Genomic DNA, 21,407 nt, shown 5'->3' with positions numbered 1-21,407 from the left:
TTATAGTATTTAGTTTAATAGTTATTTTTTCGGTATAGCAGGTTATAGCAATAATAGATATATGTTTGTAGAGATACATAACCTAAAAATGGATTATTGTATCATATGTGGGGCAGACTTCGAGTCGTCAAAAGAGGAGGCTGTTGTGAAAAAGCCAACACGTTATGGTATGGATACAATTATAAGATGCGCAAAAAATCGGAACGATGAAAATTCTCTGAAAATCATAGCGCAGGAAACTTCTCTGTTGTCTCACCCAGATCGATTTTGATATCATTATAATTGCAGAAAAACGTTTTGCAGCAAACAAAACATGGCTCATATCAGAATAAATTCAAATGAAGAATCTAATATCAGCCATCTACCAGTAGACAGAATGATGACTCGTTCAATGTAAAAACAGACTGTTTGATCTGCGGGAAAGGCGGTACTAAAAAAAAAAACAGGGTCTTACAAAAATCAGTACGGGAACGGGTGAAAACACCAGGACGAAAATTTTGAATGCTGCTAGATGTAGAGAGGATTTGAAGATGCAAGGACGTTTGGAGTATTTCACTGATTTATTTGCTAATGATGCGAAATATCATCGATTGTGTTATTCGACTTATATTGGTCGAAAAAATGTGGAATACTCGAGACCCAAAGATGTAGAGCAACAAACTGAGGAACATAAAGCACTCAATAATTTTTATGCTGAGATAAACCAGTCTGTCATCAGTGACAGGAAGCCTATGTATATGAATACACTATGCAAGAAATTTGAAAGAATCCATTCCAATACAACAGGTGACAAGGTAATCACTAGTGGAAATCTGAGAAGATTAATACAGGGTCACTTCGGTGAAAGAATTTCATTTGAATCTAAACCTGGCAAGTCGACAATTATATCAGCGGGAGATATAAATAATGACACAATTTGCAAACTGAAGTACATACGACAAGTAGTGATTCTGAAATGACCAACTTCAATGAAATGACCTTCAACGACAATGAAACTTGTATTATACATAAAGCTGCTGGTATACTAAGAAGAAAGATTATTGCGCATTCTCAATATTCTGAAGAATCGCGCAAAAAATATATAACACCTGATGCATTGAGCGAGAAGGAATTCGGAAAAGATTTTCCCGAAGATTTATTGAGATTCGTTTCATGGATCCTAGATAAAAATAGTTTCGATAATGCGGAACAGAAAATTGAATCTTATTGTACCACGCCAGTTCTAGCTACATGTTCTGCCATAATTAATAATTTTGATAAGATACATATTCCTACAAGTTTCGATTTGAGTATGTCATTATATGTGTATCAAGCAGTTAGAAGTAAAAAACTGATAAATACACTTTATCACTTCGGGTATGGATGTTCTTACGATGAGATATGTGCATTATTGACAACTCTTGCTCATGAAAGTTCTAATGAAAATTTTGTCCCTGCTGGTATAGCTCCTATTGAACAAAATGTTAATAATTTCATACATGCTAGCATTGACAATTTCGACCAGAATGAAGAAACCAATCAAAAGACCTGAACCCACCCGTTCTAGTGACAGTGTCGTGAATTCATATTTTAAAAGTGAATCAGAAAAAAAATTGACATTAGACAATCTGTGGCAGCTTCTCAGGTACCTGAAAAAATCTGAAACATTCATTGGCTGGAATGAATTCAATAATTTAATATCACAAAAAAACTTGGATATTTCAAACATATATTATCTACCATTCATAAACGCACCTCCCTCTTCGTACGATACCATTTACACAGGGCTCATACAGTTGGTGAAATTATCAGAATCCTTGAAACAGAACCACATTATCGTTGCTGCGATCTTGCGATCTATAGTAAAGCACAAGAAATACTGTGGTACCAACCCCCTGGGCTTCACAATAAAGTCACTATGCAACTTGGTGGGATGCATTTGATGATGGCCTTCATTGCTAGTATTGGTAATATATTTGGAGATGGTGGATTGGCCAATATTTTCGTTGAGTCGGAGGTTTACACTGAAAATTCATGCAGACAACTTTTGCAAGGAAAGCAATATTCCCGTGGTATCCGGGCTATGATTTTAGTTGGAGATGCCCTCTCTAGATTATTTTACAAATCATTGATGACTTGGATGAGTGAAAATCGATACATCCTTATTTATTTATATATTTATTTGACACTTTGGTACATTGAGTACATGTGCTAAGTCATAATTAAAAAACAAAAATAAAACTACAGAAGTTGAACAATACAAAAACAATAAATATGGTTCACGTCCACAAACTTTCACAACATTCTTAGATCTCCTTGAAAACATGGAAAAATGTCTTATGGAACCGACATCTGACTCAGAATATCACGTGGAATCAATTTCAGGAGTGATGGACAGACTTGAAGAATTTGAAAGTATCGTCACTGAGTTCAAGGAATATGGATATAGCATGTCGCCAACTTTCCAAGTATTGGTGCACATTTTTAGAAGCAGTTGACATTCTTATGGCCCTTCAAAGAGCAGATAGGAATGCAGATTTCAAACTCCATTTATCAGCTGTTGAAGAGACGTTACCATTCTTGAGGGCAGGAGGTCGTCATAATTATGTTAAATACACACCTGTTTACCTTATCAAAATGCAAGATTTACAAAAGAAACATCCACAGATGTATGATTATTTTAATCAAGGAAATTTTGTCGTTAAGAGATCAAATAACAAAAAATTCAATTGTGTTGCATCCGACAGGGCACTAGAGCAAACTGTTAATAGGGATTGTAAGAGTTCTGGGGGAGTGATTGGATTCACAAAACAGGAAGGAACACTGTAGATGGCTGATAACAAGGCACCTTGTTGGTGAATATGTTAACAAATTGGAGCGAATGGTATTTAAGAAAACATCATTCAGATATGGCCAAGCCGAGAGATTACGAGATGAAACTGATGTTAAAAAAATGGTATCATTGATAGAAACTACGTGGATGAATCCATTTGATACATCCAACCTTATAAAAGACCTTTTACACATAGCAACTGGTAAAATAATGCCAGAGAATATACAAATGTCGCTTGATACTTTCAAGGTGAGAGCCAAAACTGAAAACCTGAATTTTATCAAAGACAGATTCACCGAAGTGCGCGCTATTGGTTTTTGGAAAACCGTTAGTCGATTTAAAATTTTAAACTTCACTGATGATCGGATTGGCTATAAAAAATCAAGAACGAATAGTAAAATCAATCCAGAGTTTATGTTCAGGAGAATAAGTGCTGCACAGTTCCGAGACTTAGATTTCACCAACATTTTATCCTACGAGCTCACACCAGTCCCACTATCTCTCTTTCATGAAGATGGGACTATGAGAAAAACATCTAAATCAGAACTCGCCAAAAAATTAGAACTAAATTGTAGTGAAATATCGGTAAATATTCCTACAACGATTAGTTACTATTTTATAGATGGAATGGTAATTCTAAACATTCGATGATTTGGCTGAGAAGATACTCCAGAGAATGATTTTTGTTTTCAAAAAATATCCCCACTGCCACTCAGTATATTTGATCGATACAATATTGATGATTCCATAAAAGACATGGAGAGACAAAGACGTGGACATCATGATTCAGGGGTATTCAGTATAACAGGAAGTCGACCAGTGCCAAACTACAGGAATTTTTTGAAATCGATACCAAATAAAATTGCACTTCTGAAATTTGTATGCCAGTATCTGACGAATTCCTTTATGAGGATACCAGAAGGAAAGCATATTTTTATTGCTGGAGGATCAGAAGATGCCGAATTATGTTTTATGGTTGTTGATGCCTACGAGGTAAATGTTCAATATTCTGTATAATTCAATCATACACTTTCAGGTCAACAATGTATCGGTTGAGGAAGATAATAGTTCGCGGTGCAACCATGAAGAAGCTGATACCCGCATAATCTTCCAAATGATCAGTTCCATAAAAAGAAATAGCTCTGTTGTCATAAAAACTACCGATACTGACGTACTAGTTCTTCTTTTATATTATTATTGGAACAATGAGCTGATGAATAATTCTGAAATTTTTATGGAAACTGGACACTCAAACACGGTGACAGATAAAAGAAGATTCATTCCGATTCATGAAATCGCCAGAAATGTAGGCAAACAAATGTGTGATGGATTACCAGCATTCCATGCATTAACTGGATGTGATACTACCAGCTGTTTTTATAAAATCGGAAAAAAATCTGCTTATGAAGTATATAAGAAGAATGTCACCAAACTGAGTTTGAGTACCTTTTCAGAAACAAATATAGGAGGAAGCATTTCTTATTTGTATAAGCATGAAAACTGTGAGGATTTGAATGAAATAAGAGTTAAAATGACTCTCACAACCAAGAAATCTCAAGAAATTCCACCTTCTGAAGATGTTTTTTGGCAACATGTTCTGAGGTAAGATCAATAATTAAGAGTATTTTTAGAATAAGTACAGTATTTCATTCATTTTTAATTTTCAGATCCTTTTATCAGACAAGAATTTGGATCAATAGTCATACTGGACATATGGAAAAACATGACCCCCTTCAATATGGATGGCAAAGAAAGGAAACTCTGATTGAACCCTGTATGATGACATATGCCCCAGTACCAGACAACGTTAGAAAAATCATTTCTCTGTTCTGCACAGAGAAAACGTGTTCCACACAGAAATGCATTTGCAGAACAGAGGGTGTGTTTTGCTGTGATGATTGTAAATGCAAAGCACGTTGCAACAATATTGAAAAACCTGACGAAGAAGATAATTAATAAAGAATACCTTATTACTGTTTTGTATATTATAAGTTTTTATTACAATCTACTTTGCATCGGTGACTATAAACTATTTATTCGAAAATATCTACATATAAATAAGTATATACAAATATAAATTGCCTACCATATCTAGATTTTCGCAAAAATATAACAGTGAATAAATAATAAGCTCATTTGATTAATGAATAAGTTCTAAGCACAAGGGGACTAGATGTCTGACTGACCGGGTACGCTTAGAATGGTATATTTGTGCACTGCCGCAACGCTTAGACTGTGGTGCGCTCTTCTAGTTAATCGGTTCTAGAAGAAAAACTGTTGGGAATATCAGTACCATTAATCGAGATGAAATATTCCTTATGAAATTCCGCAGTTTTTGGAACAAAAATATGATAAAGTCAACTTAGCAAATGATCGAGATTTTGATTGATGAAGATTCATCAAAGGTTGAATGATCGAGATATTATTTCGAAATGGTGAAATTTCTATAAGTTCGCCTGATCAAATATTAATGGATTATATAATATTCGATCGGCAATACTTCAGGCTACAAAATGAGCTCTCATTTGTCTTTCTACCTGTAATAGTTTTCTTGTTACACAGCTTTTTTGCGGACATATCGGAAAATGAGAGTTTTGTATAATTTCTACTGTAAAAAATCTCTCGACCATGGGGCGATGTCGTAATTCCTCATTTTATATGTAGATAATATTCAAGAATGATATTCGTAAGGTCCCATTAAGTTGTACTCCATGATTGGGTTAGTGAACGGTAGACCGCACCGTCTGCCGTACTACTCAATCATTATTGGTTTTACTATAGAAAATAGAGAAGACAACATATTATACATAAAACTTACTTGGCTTCAAAGAGGGTAATTAATATTTTTCAACATTCCTTATATAAACAATCAGAAGAAATGAAGAGTATTGAAATGGAGATATGCCTTGTAAAGCTTTACATAGTGAAGGATACCTCAATATTGTTAACATGTTTAAATTTCAACACAACATATGTTAGTACTGATATTTTAGAATATATATTCCAGAAGATAGAGTTGCACTTATATATAACACTAGCTCGAGATTCATAGAAGAATTAGCCACATAAATACTGCTGTTAATATTTTTGGAAGGAGCTGAAAACTTCCAAATTAGTTTATAGTATTTGTGTTTTATTTGGGTTTTCATGTTCAATAAAAAAAAGAAAAAATGTTGATGGTTCATCTCACCTTGTTTGGTATTCAATGATTTGGGCCTGGTGAAAATAATTTCATTACGAAGAGTGCGACCACGCACCCCTCCATTTCCACCACCTCTTCCTCTTGCCTGTTCAAGAGATCCCTCACCCGCTCCTTGATGTCCTGTGAAAAAAAAATATATTCAAGATGTTTCTTTCATCAGATTTTTTTTATGGATAATTCCAGTAACCAACTGAAGTTAGTGGTATTATATCCAACTGTTATGGATATCAGTTAGCGATGTAAACATCTGGTTAACAATATTTTTGAAATTCTCCTTTAACTGAATTAAGTGGCAGCATTGAAATTGAAGGTGACGAAGTTAGTTGGCAGTGAGTATTTCAAATAATGGAAGTCATTCATGAACATTTCTGTTGAATAATTATTTATATTAAGAAAGGCCTAACTCGATAATAATTGCTTTTTTCAACTTTATGTAGCATCAGAAATGAGTGTTTACAATTTGTCTGCAGAATTTTAGGAGGAACTTAAAAAAATGATTTGGTGAGCATGGCGAGTGAAGCAGATGGGCATGTGACATACCACAAGTTAAGAAGCGTTCCTTCGCACAAAAGACTGCCATGATTTTGAAAATGACTTATGTGAAATGATTTGAAGAAATGCTGAAAAAAATCAACTTGATAACTGCGTAATCTGTATACAACGTCGCTAAAGTTCACTGGACTTATCACTACCATTCTTGTAGAGGATCGAATAGATATAAAGCTAAATGGTACACACATTTAATTTGACAAAAGAATTCAACGAAATTGGGAAAAGAAACTAAAAGATCGCACCATTCTTCATTGAAGTTCATACACTTCAAGATGATGATTATTAGAAGGAGAAAAGCTAACTTTTTGTTTTCCTACGTTAATCAAAAAATGTTAAAGCTGCAATTTCCATCATCTCAAGAACCTGTTAAAAGTTTTCAAAACTATGTTTTTGAATAAAGTGGAAGAGTTTGTTCCATAAAAATGCCTTTCCTACTTTTTGAAAAAATGAAAGTGGCCGTCGTTTTCAATGGCTATTTATACAAACCTCCTGCTTGTTCCACCGAAGGTACAACATCACTTGAATCACCAGCTCCGAGACGGGATCCCCTACCAGCTGACTGAAACAAAATTCCAAGTGTTCAAAAATTTATTTCACAGAAAATATGTTTATCCTAAAAGAATATTTCTCTAACTTTAAAGAGATAATACTGTCAACTATTTTTTGTAAAAAATATAAAATCAATATTACATAATATGAAATTCTATAAAATAAAATTATTCTGACACCAGTGATTCACGTAAAGTTGAAACTTTGGAAAGATATATATATAAGCCCCTTTATGGAGGGCGGAAATAAATAAATGTTGAAGAGCAAAAGTTTAAAACATTTTTTTTCAAATACTATGACTACACATACAAACACTAGTGATCTTAATTGTATACCTATACACTAATAAAATCTGCAATCATTCATGGGTGCTGATGAAAATAGTAAAATTTATCTTGCTAATAGTGTTCATTAGACGCAAAAAATATATATTTAGTCAAAAACTTTTTTGAGGTCTTAGATATGACCGATGATTTTTTTTTGGTGCATAATCATGCACAATTCATCACATATCACCACAAATTTCTGTAACGTCTGGTGTTCCTCAAGGAAAGCATATATGCCCAATACTCTTCATTCTTTTTGTATTGGATGTGTCGGATGTCACACATCACAGATATTACTCAATGTTTGCAGACATTAGATAACTTATGTGATGCAGAACTGTTACAGCTAGACTCAAATAACTTATCTCGTTGGTATGATGCTTCATTTAAGAATAAATAATGTTATCAAATATCTATAAGAACTGCAAAACCTATTGTATATCCACACAAAATAAAAAATGTTAATGTAATGTTGACCAACAGCATTCGGGACTTGTGAGTGTTGTTTAATAACAATAACAAAGCAACCTTTTAAAGGTCATATTGATCACATTGTATCCAAATAACTCAAATTATTGGGATTTGTTCAAGGACAATAATATTGTCTTTCTCTTTGGAACGCTAAGTCTTGGAAAGGAATTGATCAATATGAAGTCGTCTATATCAGGTAGATATATCTAGAATTGAGAAAGTACAAAATGTGCATTTAAGCTCGGATATCAGAGGTCCGATTATGAGAATTCCGATATTTACTCTATAGGAAGATGTGCAAATCATGCAAAAAAGTAGAAAGCCAAAACCTTTCTTTCTTGAAAATTTGGTTGTGCATATAATTTCACATATAAATCTTCAAGGTTTTTCATGAAAAATTTGGCACTATTTTATTTGATTGGCAAAATTTAAAAAATTGGACAAATTACTGACTAAATTACACTCTCCACGAGGTTTATGTCACTCAGTAACATTTCAGTTTGCCTTTCATTACACCCGAGTACACGTTTTCGAAATGACTGAACTTTGTCAATATCTCATCACCTAAGAATATTAATGAGGAAAGGTACTTACAGGTGTAGGGATGGGCTGTGGTGGCCTGACCCACTGAGTTGGTGTAGGCTGCTGGGGTGCCTGCGAAGGTAAGGTAGGTCGGTTCCACGGGCCTTGAAGAACAGGTGCCGGCCTCTGCTGAGGAGGAACTTGTTGTGGACCAGGACGAGGGCCTTGTGGACCAGGACGAGGGCCTTGAGGACCTTGCGGACCAGGACGAGGGCCTTGAGGACCTTGTGAACCAGGACGAGGACCTTGTGGACCAGGACGAGGACCTTGTGGACCAGGACGAGGACCTTGTGATCCTTGTTGAGGGGCTCCCCTTGCCCTTCCTCTAGCTCGACCCCTTCCTCTAGGTTCCATTTTGCTTCTCTATATTCACTATAATGATGATTTCAAAATCAATTCCGTTATACGCTGTAGATGATAATAAAGGGCAGATTCATGCACAAATTTTTAATGAGAGTCGCAAATTTTAAATCGTATGTACTTAATAAGTGGTAAGTAATTGGATCGTTTCAGTAACAGAATTCATTCAAAAGTATTAATATATTACATTTATTAACTCAAGAATTTTATGTACACGAGAAAATAAGTTTTTAAAAGTAACAAATGGAAATTATGAATTCCTAAAAGTGGTGCATGTAAGCTTTAAAGAAATATGTGTTACCTTAACCCTCAACGGAACTTTTCATAAGTCTGCTCAGTTTGAATGATAATTATCCAAAAATTAACTTTTGAATAATCTGATCGCTTTTTATTAATGGGTATCAAAAACTGAAAACTAAAATGTAAACGTCCGATTTCAAATATTACAAACAAATTAAGGCAATTCGACAGAACATTGTAAATCGCAAATGCAAATGGCGACCTATGGGCATGGAATAATTAAACCGGATACAGGTGGACTATGAAGAAGTAGGCGGGAAATTCAAAATTCATACGTAGGCGCAGCAATTTGAAAGTACCTATTTACACAAAAAAAATCACGATTATTCCCAAAGAAGTTATTCGAAGGTAGTTTAGTGCATAGAGATGTGTATAAAATGAAAACATAAAAATGAATAATGAAACTTTCCATGTTTTTTACCACTAAAATTTATAACTATCGTTACTGCAGTTTCGTTCTCTATGGACATTTTCAAATTTCAAATGAAAATGTCCATAAAGGATGAAACTGCAGTAACGATAGTTACAAATAAAAGTGGTAAAAAACATAGTAAGTTTCATTTCTCATTTTTCATGATGACCTCCTATCAAGTAGTAACGGCTACCTACATAATTACATCAATCAATTTATTAAAATGAAAACATTTTTCCTTTATTGTGGTCATCCATTTTTTCTTGTACTTAACCCTTCTATGTTTTATTCATTTATTGATTTTATTGGAAACCCTTTGATTTTTTGCCTCAAATATTTATCTTACCGTTCACATGGCATTCTAATGTTTTAAGAATATGAGGTGTTTTCCACAAGATTTTTCATGGGAAATAGAACAAAAAGCTATTGCGTAATTAGACAAACATTTAAATAATTGATACTTCAATTTCATACTTTGTAATTTTATTTATTAAAATTTATAATAAGCTATCAGTAACTGACGGCACTTTTATGTTGAGGAGCCGAGTTTGTGTTACCCATATTCTGTGATTGTTTATCAAAGGGGTAAACTATCATTTATGGCGGTAAATTCAATTTTTTTTAAATATCAGGCATCTCATCTCAAACTCCCACACGGAAATAGAAAACATATTTCAATTCTAAAAATGCTTGTTAGTGGGTAATAGGAAGTATGATTTCATGTTGACATAAAAGTCAGTTCATATTTTTTTATATTAAAGATGCCGCTGCGGACCGAAATTTTTTTTGATGTCAACAACTTTCAAATGTGGTGTATTTGATGGGCATCGAATTTGGAATAGTTTTGATCATTTGAGCTTTCGTAAAGCGAGCCGTTGTGAGGATATTTAGGATTCCAAAAAATATTTTTCCGAAAGGTGTTAACGAAAACATTTGAATTTGATACAGAAGATTCCTAACATAAATCATCAATATTTTCAAAGTGAGACTCTTTTTTTGAAATCCACTGTTTTATAAATACAGGGAGTACAAAAATTTTGTTCAGAACTTTTAAAATATTGATTATTTTTTCACGTAATTCTAGGTATGATTTCATTGCATAAAACAATACTTTTCAAAAACAGCATCTAGCAGCATCAGGTGGATTACAATAAGGGTTGTTAATCATTTACGAGTATACTCCAATTTTTACGCCTCTGATCTGAGGTCAAACTTCTTACTTTCAGAGTCCCTGTTCAATAATGTGAGTATAACTTTTGAAAATGAAAATCAATTTTCGAGAAAAAACAATTTCAATTTTTGACTTGTGATGGAGTCGGCATCATAACGTATTCAAGAAACACTTTACATCAGATTTTCACCAAACAATTTTACAAAAACGCAACACATGTTTCGTTATGCAATAGCTTCCTCAGTATAAACACGCCAGAAGAAGCTACTGTATAGCGAAACGTTCTTGCGTGTGTTGCGATCTTGTAAAACTGAATACAGAATAAAGAGAATAAAAACCACCAATCGAACAATTATTATTGGCCACTTCAAGTTCTGGAATACTTATTTCACGGTAGGTTTGCCGTATTCTCTCACAAAGTTCTTGTCGATTTCGAGGCCTAGACTTGTAAATCCTATCCTTTATAGTTCCCCAGAAATAAAAATCCATTGGAGTTATGCCAGAAGAGCGAGGAGACCATTGTTCGTATGGGCTATTTCTACCAATCCAACGTAATGAAAAATGTTCGTTCAACCATAGCGCCATCTTTAATACCGTAATATTTGAATTCTCTTTCAAGCCAAGTTAGAGTCATCATTTTTCTTAACTTACTAACGTATAACGTATAATAAGTATTTTATATTTTCACTATTTTTCCGCACTCCTGCTTTTTCTACTTATCAAAATTTAAGCACACCTGTACTAAATCATTTATTTTAACTAAACTCGTCATTGAATTTCTTTTTTGTAATATAATAATATTTTAAGAGCCTCTAATGAGCAAATGGCCTCACAAAATGAATTAGAACAAAACGGAACATTAGGAAACATCATTTCGTGATTCTTGAAGCCCATTCAATAAAAGAAAAAAACTCATAGTATTTACATTTACCTACTCCGCTAACAACACTAATTTAAAAAAACTGGGTAGGCTGTGAAAAAATATGAAACTACATAATGTGTTTTAGAAAACATCACTGTCACTGAATAAATTAATGCCCGTTAGTTCAATGTAATGTATGAAAATTAAAATAATATGTTATCTTTACAAGAAAAAATTGAAATTGTGCTAATTTGTGGTGAAAACACATTGCATCGACAAGTGGCTGATATTTTTAACGCAAGACATCCTGGTAGACATGTACAGCAATCCACTGTAAGTAGGATTAAAAAAAAATTTAAACTGACTGGTTCAGTTGAAAATACTTTTAAAAAACGTCATAATCCATCACGCAATAATGATGAGGTTCAGTTGGCTGTCTGCCTGGATGTTATCGAACAGGGAAAATCAAGTATTACCAATATTGTAGATAGAACTGGCGTTAAAAGAGAAAGCGTAAGAGCAATTTTACATAAAAATAAATTCCAACCCTACAAACCCAAATTTATAAATACCTTAAAGAAAAGAGATTTCGATGTTCGACTAGATTTCTCTTTCTGGTACCAAGGAGAAGTAGAATTAAACAGAAAATTTCCTTACAAAATCCTATGAACCGACGAAGCTACCTTCACATCGAACGGCGTAGTCAGTTCCCAGAATGGTAGGTGGTGGGCTCAGGAAAATCCTCATTTTGTGATAGAATGTCGGGACCAATATTCATTTAAAACAAATGTGTGGTGCGGTGTTTTAAATAATCAGGTAATGGGACCATTCTTTTTTAGACACAATTTAACTTCTCAGGATTATTTGCAATTTCTCAATACTGAGATCAGTGATATAGTGGACAATATGCCGGTTGAAATAAGACACAGTCTGTGGTATCAATGTGACGGGGCTCCTATTCATAGTTCAAGACAAGTCAAAGAGAAACTATTAGAAATGTTTAGGGGCAAAGTTATTGAGCGAAATATGGAGCAAATATGGCCGCTTAGGTCGCCAGATTTAACCCCACTAGATTTTTTCTTGTGGGGTTACTTAAAACAAATCGTTTATAAACAAAGACCTTTTCGTGACGTGAATCACCTAGAAACTGTTATTAGAAACTCTATTTTAAACATAAACCCTGTGAGTATCAGCAACTCAATAAAAGATGTATCAAGAAGGACAATTATCTGCATAGAACGCGATGGAAGACATACAGAAATGTAGTGTATTTAATGTCATGAGTCTTTTTTTCGTGTTTTTTTGCTATTAGGTATAGGTACATGTTTATTTTCAGTTCCTTTTAATTAAGATTAAATTCCACTGTATTTTTTGTTAACAATAAACACTCTAAGATATTGTTTCCTAATGTTCCGTTTTGTTCTAATTCATATTGTGAGGCCATTTGCTCATTAAAAAACTCAAGTACTGTATAGTTTGGAAAGCCCCGTTGAAACTAGATGAACTTTGCCATCAAGTTTGACAACTTTTATTTTTCAAAATTTGTTTTTAACATCAAAGAGGCTCTTAAAATATTATTTTATTACAAAAAAATAAATTCGGTGAAGAGTTTAGTTAAAATAAATGATTTAGTACAGGTGTTCTTGAATTTTGATAAGTAGAAAAAACAGGAATGCGGAAAAATAGTGAAAATATAAAATACTTATTATGGGTTTGAAACTTGGTGTGTGGGTATAAAATTACAAAAGAAAATGTTTTTATCCTTTGATATTTTTGGATATTTTGAAGAATAATGTCATTTTTCGATGTTTCTTTTTTTAAATGTCAATTTTGACAGGTTAAGGAAATCACGTGACATATTTTGTAGACGCCATTTGACATCATTTCTTAAGCAAAATCTACTGCCAAAATCAAATTTCACATGAAACGATAAATAAAAAAGTTTCCCATTTGATGCGGACTTTATCGGTGACACTGTATAAACGCGAGCGATCGCTGTTAATCATAAAGTGCTACAGGGCGAAGCGCAGTCTTCGACGCCCTCGGCCGGTACCGCAGCAACCCCTATGTCCCTGCATTTTAAATCTGTAACATCTTCGAAAATATTCATTTGAATTACATGCTGTAAAGGGCATTGTAATCAATATTGAATGCACAAAGTATTTAAGGTACTCAATTGGATAAGGATTAATGCTGTATTGCTTAAAATCGCTTCGTAAAAAATTAAAGGATATAGACATATACCATCGCGGACTTTTTTGTAGGAATTTTTAAGGTGTATAATGATGTAGTCCATTATTTTGATCTATCTCGTAGGGTTCAGCCAGCGTCTTCAATGTAAGCGCAAAAAAATGTGTTACGACATCACTTTAGAAACCTATAAAATTATCAGTGTTTCTCTACTACATTATGCTTGTTATATACATATGAACTTTTCTCTTAAATCACTATCCGCATCAAAATCAGTTGCGTAGTTTTAAAGACTGCTCTCTTTCAGTCTAACCAATTTTTAACAACTAACAACCCCTATTTGCGGCTACTTTTCAATAGTAGAGATAGTTCACAACGTTAGCTCTAATACCGGTTTATACTTGGCTGCGAAGAGATAGCCACCAGGTGTGCAACGCAGAATCTATCTCAGGTGGGGGAACAAACCCCCCATGAGCAGGTTAGCAAACGTTTGCGCTCAAGTGATGAATCACCAAAACCAAAGGCGAAAAAGCCCTGCACGGCTGAATTTAAGGTATCGTCAGGTGTAGCTGGCGTGCAGAAACCCTCATATGGGAAGGTTGTCGTGGGTATCAAGATGGGAGTCTTGCAACTTGACTATCCGGCTACCACATTAACAGAGAATATACTTTGTGCCTGCCCCGCTGGGGACCGAATCAGGTCTTTAAGAGTTCAGCAGAGCCGTACTCTTATCATCTGACCTGAAAGACCACTCACCATACAAACTAATCGGTTTCGTTAAGAAGCTGGGTTTATTTGGGAGAGTGTGAATAGGTGTGAGCTACAATAAACCCTTGCGGGTTGCGGTGGAGGGTCGAATAGACCCACTCACTTTGGACCTAACCTAACCTAACCTAGCAGGCACTTTTTATTAGGCGACCCAGCCAACACATTGCCATTGACATACAAATTTGATTTGAGCTTCATTCCCGATGAATAATAATTTTCACCTGTGGATTCAGTTTGTCCTATTTCAATGAACATCTATCTTTCCGAAATTGGACCGTCATTGATATCCATTTGAAAGAAATGAAGGTTCTGACAATAATGATCAGGTAAGGCTCCTCAAATTGTGTGACCTTTCACCTATAGTGAGTGGACGTACTTGAAGACTAGCTATAAATCGAACAATCTAAAGAAAGGAACAATTCGTTCAGGCCAGTCTTCACTTACCTACACAGTAGGTTCATGGACTGACACCTATCAGAAAACAACTACTCCCCTGGCTAATACCACGAAGGGCGTTGGATTATTTCCGACAGGTGTCAGTGTCTTTACAGAACACATATGCAGCATACGCTTTTGGTGATACAACTGCCAGAATCGATATTCAATTATTGGAACGGGTACATTCGCCGATCGATTCCGAGCTGTAGCCCGAATTGTTTCTTTCTTCGAAATTTAGATTCTCAGATGTTAGTGTAGTCCTATTGTCCAAGACTCGTACGAGGCTCTTAGGTGGAGCACCCTGTAAAAACTCGAGACTAGATCGTTTAAAACGCGAATGATAAAAGTAACCATAAACAACTTGACGAGTCACCTGTAGAATAATAATTAAATTTACGAAAACTACCGACCACATTTAATGTTGTTGAAGAGAAATCGAGACCTTGGCTCTGAACATTAGTAGCTATTTAAAATTGCTATAAAATTCGTTAATATGTTTGTTCAATATCATTCATTATAGTCATGAGCCGGAGAAAATAAATGAAAACTTACCTATAATATTATACCTACCTCATAATTATAAATGTGCGCAACGAAGTTTGTGTACTCACCCAAACGATAAGATAAGAATATAGATTGTGAACTATTGAACAATGTAGGTAAAAAGAAGTGATTCACCTGACCCGAGTTTTTTGGAAGTACCACGCCAAATAATCCAATACACAAAGTACCTAATGTTTTTGAAGTGAAGTGAGTGCCTATCTTTCGTTAATGTATAGGCCTGGAAGTGCCGTGAAAGTGTGAGTTATTTCCCTCCCATAAAATGAATTCAGTACAACAAGAGACCAGGCAGCAAAACGAAGAACTTGTAATCGACAGTGTTTTGTCGACACAGCCAGAACTCGGACCAAGTATCCCAGATGGCGGTTATGGTTGGGTGGTGTTTATGGCAACCTTGTTCTTTCAGGTAGTATATTTCTTACAGGGTGGAACGTGATAGAATCACGTATGTAGTCATTGAACCATAAAAGTTTTAAGGGACTCCGAGTAGTTTGTAACTTCAGATATCTACATTATTTCCCTTCAACAAGAGCGATTTTTCAGAAATATCTCAATTAAAAAAACTACTTCTAATTCCTAGTGTGGGTGGTATAACCTACCTATGAAATAATTTTCATTTATTTCTTACTTTTTTTGGGTGTATAACCTTCCACAATCTGAAAAATAAATAAAGCAAAATCAATAAAGAATCTGCTGAAAAGTTCACCCCGAAAAGTTACTGCGTAATATAAACCACTGAAGGGTACAATTAATTAGAAACTTGTATTAATAAATTTTGCTTACACATTGAAAAAATTCAATATTTAAACTTAGCTTTCTTTGAACTTCAAACTTTCCCTAAGTATAAATATTAAATTTTTCTCAATTGATTTTTGACTTGTAGGCAAAATTTATAAATATCTACAAGTTATAGTATATACGAAGTTATTTCTAATGGCATAAAAACTTAATAGTTACCGAACTTCGACAGTTTCTTTGTATGGTGTGGGCGGGGAGTATAATTTTTTTGTTTTGATTAATTTCATTTTTCATTAAACTAAAGGATGTTTTTAGTAGTAGTATAGAGTACATTAGTATGTACATTAATATTTTACTTAGCTGTTCGGATTGACTTCGTATAGACTATACTATTTGGAGTCTTCAGTGGTTTATATTACGCAGTAACTTTTCGGAGTGAACTTTTCAGTTTACCCTTTATTACACTTCAGCAGATTCTCTATCGATTCAGCTCGTGGAAGGTTATATACTCAAAAAACACTAAGAAGTATTCAGTCCTCCATAAAAAACATGTATTTCAGAGAATTTTCATTTAAATATGTTTAAAATATGTTTTTTCCGTTAACCAGCAGGACTAACGAGGTGTTACCTTTTAACGTGTGATTCCTAAGACGGGTTGGACGATAGCAAGTAAAAATCGAGCGTTCAGCATGCGGCTTCAACCATCGACTCACACATCGGCCGATTGACCGAGTGAACAAAGCACCCACGTCGAACCGCCCGGCTACCGAGCGACCATTTCGTAAATATTTTTTCAAAGTAAATTTACTGAAAAAATAGTATATGTTTGAGACACTGTTTGGAGTAAATTAGTAGGCACAACATTCTCAGAAATGACTGGTTTTGCCTTAATCTCTCATGTAGTGGCGTACGGAAACTATACTAAACAGATAAGGAAAAATGATGATAAAATATATAGACTCACAACCTTAACAACAATGCATTTCATTATTTTGGACTTCCATATTCCATTGTCTAATATGATACAAATTGATTTGAAATCCCTAAAAGAATCTGTAAACAATTGAAAAGATTAGCTGAAAAAAACAATGGAAAAGAAAGTCCACAACGAATTGCCATTCTTAAAAATGTTTTTTTCTTATTGAATACTCGTATTATATCTTCAAATTTAAATAAAAAAAAGTGTGTGAGATATCATCGAATTTTTTTATTCGTTTGAAAGACTTATTGATGGCATTATGTGTGGAATATAACATCATTCAAATGTCCGCCACGGCTTGTCTGTGTGGATCCTATCAGAAACGTTTAATTTTCCATTACTGGCGCATAAATCAGGCTGAATTTGACCGATGACATGGGTTATGTTGGCTTTGAGGACCGCTGTGGTTTGTGGCTTATTCGCATGCACCTGTGACTTAAGAAAACTCCCTCGAGAAAACGTCTAAAGGTTCAAATAGCATGATCTCAGTACAGTAAAACTTTGTTTTAGATAATAATATTATCCAAAAAATTTTTTTATAACTTCTTGTTCCATCTTTCATAATAAACGCTTAATAATCAAAAATATATATAAAAGTAATAAATTGTTTATAGTTGTAACAACTTTTTTTATTTATCTGACAGAAAATACATGATACGGTTTTTACTTTTTATTGGGAGAGAAATTTAGATAGAATAATTTAACTTAAACTTTGTTCTATAAATGATGAAAGTGACAAATCTACAATTAAATATATTATAATACTACATTAGAGCAAAAAGGAATTACTTTATCCACTAAATATATTTGAATTATTTTTTTTGCATGAATGAAGAAAAATAAATTCAAAGGACTAATGTATTACTTTATTTAATTTTCGATTTTTTTTTCTAATATGAAAATTGTTTAAATTTTTTTTAAGTAACCTATTTTCGTCAGCCTTTAAGTTATTATATTTCATTCTGACAATTGTTCTCAGCTTGCAAAATTCAAAAATAATATTCAAAGGAAAATCTTCTCTCTTTTTGCAGTTTTTTTAATTTACGACGCAAAGGCAAACCTATAAAAAAAACATTTATTTTAAGCAGTAAATGAATAGAATTTTTACCTAACAACTCATTTTCAACGTCTCGTTCATAATCATTTTCTGAAAAAAGTTTAGCACAAACAAATCCATTTTTGAGAGTGAATTTATTCCCTCTTTTGCAACGACGCATACATTCTTTTGGCAAATTTGTAGAAATCATATCCTCAGCAATAGGAAAAAGAGTGAAATATTACGTGAAATATTACATCAGTAACACCACTTTTCTTTAAAGTCAACTGATTGCTTTTGCAAGTTGACACTGCACAAATACGACCAGACATTTTAACTAAAAATTACAAGGTTATTTAATGGTTAGACAATTATTGCTATTACTTACAAAAATGTGAATATTTCCAATTTTTACCTTAATTTAATTTAAAAATGTTCAAAAAACAAAAAAAGTTCGACAATGGCGAAAAACAAACCTCAAAACGAAAGAAAATAACAGACTCTTATAAGGCGTCTACTAGCTACACCAGTTTAAAAAATGTCCACAAGCACAAAAAAATACGACTTTCACAATAACAAACCCAATGTTTCAGAAACCTAATTGGTATAGTTAAATAAAAATTTAATCAAAAGATACGCGGTAAGATAGTATGTCTTGTAACAAGTCCTCTCGGACGAAGACTGAATTTTATTTTCACTTCCAATTCCAAAATTTCTTCTTGAGAGAGAGTAATTTATCAAGATGGGTTGAAATTATTGTCAAGTTACGTTGTCTCTGAATCTCTTGGAAAAAAGGGTGCTAAGGTCGAGATTTCGCAAACAAAGAGAAATTATTAAGAATTTTAAATAATAGTCAGCATAATTTCAAAAAAGATAGGAATGCAGGGAAACGTCAGTTAACCTTATAAACACAAATAATATAGTCACGAAGAAATAAAAAATAGATGCTTTTGAAAAAGTTAACAATAGAGGTATTGGCTTTTTATTGAGGGTTAAGTTGCAAATTTACCCATCATAAACAAATACCAATAATGTGAAAGTTTCCAATTTCAAACGAATAACAATAAGCATTTTGAGATTACAGCTCGACCCAAGTTCACAAATGATAAAAATTATAGAATCCTTAAAATAATGTCAAATATTCTAAGACGTTTGAACACCGTTGACAGTGACCTGTTCAACGTCGTTCTTAAAGAAATATGGACCAATGACGCCGCCAGCCCAAAATCCACACCTAACAGTGAATTTTTAGGAGTGCGTTGGACGCTCTTGGATCTCAGGTGGGTGGGTATCGTCCCAAATTCGACAGTTTTGTTTGTTCACGTACCCATTCATTAGAAATAAGCCTCGTCGCTGAAGATGATTTTTCGATGAAAATTAGGAACAGTTGCCAACTGCTCTAGAACCCATTCAACGAACACAAGTCGTTGTCTATATGATAGTTTATCTCCAGTTCCTGGATCAGTTGAACTTTGTAATGGTGCAGGCCCAAGTCACGACGCAAAATTCGCTAAGTTGTGGACTGCGAAAAGACGCGTTCTTGTGATCAACGCGAAATCGACTGCCTCAGATTCTCCTGCACACTCTCACAGACAGCGGCGATGTTTTCGGCAGATCTTGCGTTTCGTTGGTCGATCGTTTACTGAACCAGTAGAAAAATTTATCCACCATATTGCGAATAGTCCTCTTGGTAGGACAAGTATGGCGCGCGGTACATTGCTCGAACAGAACACCCATTCTTATAAACCAATTTTATTATTTGCACGTGTTGATGAATGCTATATCCGTCCATGATGATTTGGCAAAAAAAACTTAATAACTGACGACTAATTTGACAGATGTAGCTTCAACAAGATAGCCGTTATCAATTGTCAAAGTTCGGAAGTCCCTGTTCATTAATATTTAGGTTTTCAAAGTTTAAAATACTTTTGATATACAGGGTGTCCCTGGACTTCCTCTTTTCCTCTCGGGAATGTATAGATGGGGTCAAAATATCACCAGTACTTCATATAACTTTTTTTCCTAAAAGTCTTCGTAACCAAGTTACGGGCCCTCGAAGTTACAAAATGAAAAATGTTTTTCTTTGATAACTTTTCAAGTGAATATTCAAAATCATCCAAATTTTGGTAATTGACTAAACAAATGAATTCCGTCGATGAGCTTTCATGCAGGAGTCAGTTGTTTTGCTACAAAGTCAGGAACGGACTACCCCCGATGGTCCACACCCCAAAACTTTGAAATGACAGATATTTTTCAATATTTTTCAACAAAATAAGGTTTCTTGGACAATTTTATGAATAAAAGTACTCGTGTGGAAAGTCGATCGGAGCAACGAGTCTTGATAAAAATGTAGTTCTACTCGACGACATCAAACCCGCTCGTCCACCATTATTTGAAATGAATAATTATCAAAGCAGAAATAATAATGATAACGTTAATTCAACAACATTTATAACAGGAATAATACAAAGTATGCTAAAATGAAGTCGTAAACAAAAAGTACAGTACCTATATGGAAGTTTAAGTCACAATTGTGATAGCAGATATTTTTTCAAAAGAAATATCAAGTTCTGTAGATTCGTGGTGTTTTTAAACTAACAAGCTACTCTACTATGAAATATCGAATTCATTCCATATTTTGTATGTACATAATACGTGTGGAATAATCACGTTTCGTGTTAATCAGTTGTCTGAATCTCATGAAACTCAACATTCGAATGTTTCAAATTCTTCTTCACAGCTAAACTGTTGAGGAGTTTCACTGATAATTATAATTTTATGGGAGAAATTCTTTAACACGAATCTAAATTTAGCTGAAAAAACGCACATCGGAAAAAATATTTACTATACTAATAAAAAGCAAACGAATGAACTACAAAAACGGCTGCACATGATCAGGTGAAAAATATCCAGGGAATAATTATGTTCCATTTCTTTCACAGATGTTGACAAAAAAACCTTTTAGAAAGTTTTGATAAAAAATGAGAAACTGGAATGCGATTTTGTTTTGTTGAGTGGTGCGTTGTCATATGACTATCATTGTATTGTCAATATTCTTATAGGATATTTTGAATTTTTTTGATATGGCCGAACAGTTT

General features: G+C 33.9%; 3 protein-coding genes across 6 annotated transcripts in view; 2 read left to right on the top strand and 1 right to left on the bottom strand.

Annotated features, from left to right (window-relative positions):
* aub (piwi like RNA-mediated gene silencing protein aubergine) overlaps positions 1-21,407 on the bottom strand; it is an 87,446-nt gene that overhangs the window by 43,399 nt on the left and 22,640 nt on the right. For 2 of the 4 annotated variants that reach the window (XM_074180716.1, XM_074180719.1), the window contains exons 1-4: positions 9,156-9,372; positions 8,507-8,866; positions 7,053-7,125; positions 6,003-6,134 (exon numbers count right to left, since the gene is read on the bottom strand). In XM_074180716.1, the coding sequence (XP_074036817.1) occupies positions 6,003-6,134; positions 7,053-7,125; positions 8,507-8,848 (547 nt within the window). In that variant the 5' untranslated portion in view covers positions 8,849-8,866; positions 9,156-9,372. Of the gene's footprint in view, positions 1-6,002; positions 6,135-7,052; positions 7,126-8,506; positions 8,867-9,155; positions 9,373-15,673; positions 15,815-21,407 lie in introns of those variants that run through there. The other 2 variants (XM_074180718.1, XM_074180717.1) reach the window with 2 other exon arrangements.
* Positions 3,516-4,805, top strand: LOC141484968 (uncharacterized). Its single transcript, XM_074180722.1, has 3 exons — positions 3,516-3,787; positions 3,849-4,414; positions 4,480-4,805. Exons 1-3 carry the CDS (start codon positions 3,569-3,571, stop codon positions 4,766-4,768), a joined length of 1,074 nt encoding a protein of 357 aa, XP_074036823.1. The 5' UTR covers positions 3,516-3,568; the 3' UTR covers positions 4,769-4,805.
* The window catches only part of LOC111505511 (uncharacterized), a 48,060-nt gene continuing 42,471 nt past the window's right edge, over positions 15,819-21,407 (top strand). Inside the window, exon 1 of the mRNA XM_023160336.2 lies at positions 15,819-15,962. Coding sequence (XP_023016104.2) covers positions 15,819-15,962 — 144 coding nt within the window. The remainder of the gene's footprint in view (positions 15,963-21,407) is intronic.

The sequence above is a fragment of the Leptinotarsa decemlineata genome, unplaced genomic scaffold (assembly GCF_025532065.1).
Source record: "Leptinotarsa decemlineata unplaced genomic scaffold, Ldec_3_MD MMD2_tig00026299_RagTag_RagTag, whole genome shotgun sequence".
In the NCBI taxonomy this organism is placed as follows: Eukaryota; Metazoa; Arthropoda; class Insecta; order Coleoptera; family Chrysomelidae; genus Leptinotarsa; species Leptinotarsa decemlineata.
This window is presented reverse-complemented; position numbering and strand designations above follow the sequence as displayed.

Excerpts from the sequence above, each read along its gene's own strand:
- LOC141484968 (XM_074180722.1), top strand. The coding sequence starts at position 3,569 with ATGGAGAGACAAAGACGTGGACATCATGATTCAGGGGTATTCAGTATA. Across the intron at positions 3,788-3,848 it reads ATGCCGAATTATGTTTTATG|GTCAACAATGTATCGGTTGA; the intron begins GTTGTTGATGCC and ends ATACACTTTCAG. Across the intron at positions 4,415-4,479 it reads TTTTGGCAACATGTTCTGAG|ATCCTTTTATCAGACAAGAA; the intron begins GTAAGATCAATA and ends TTTAATTTTCAG.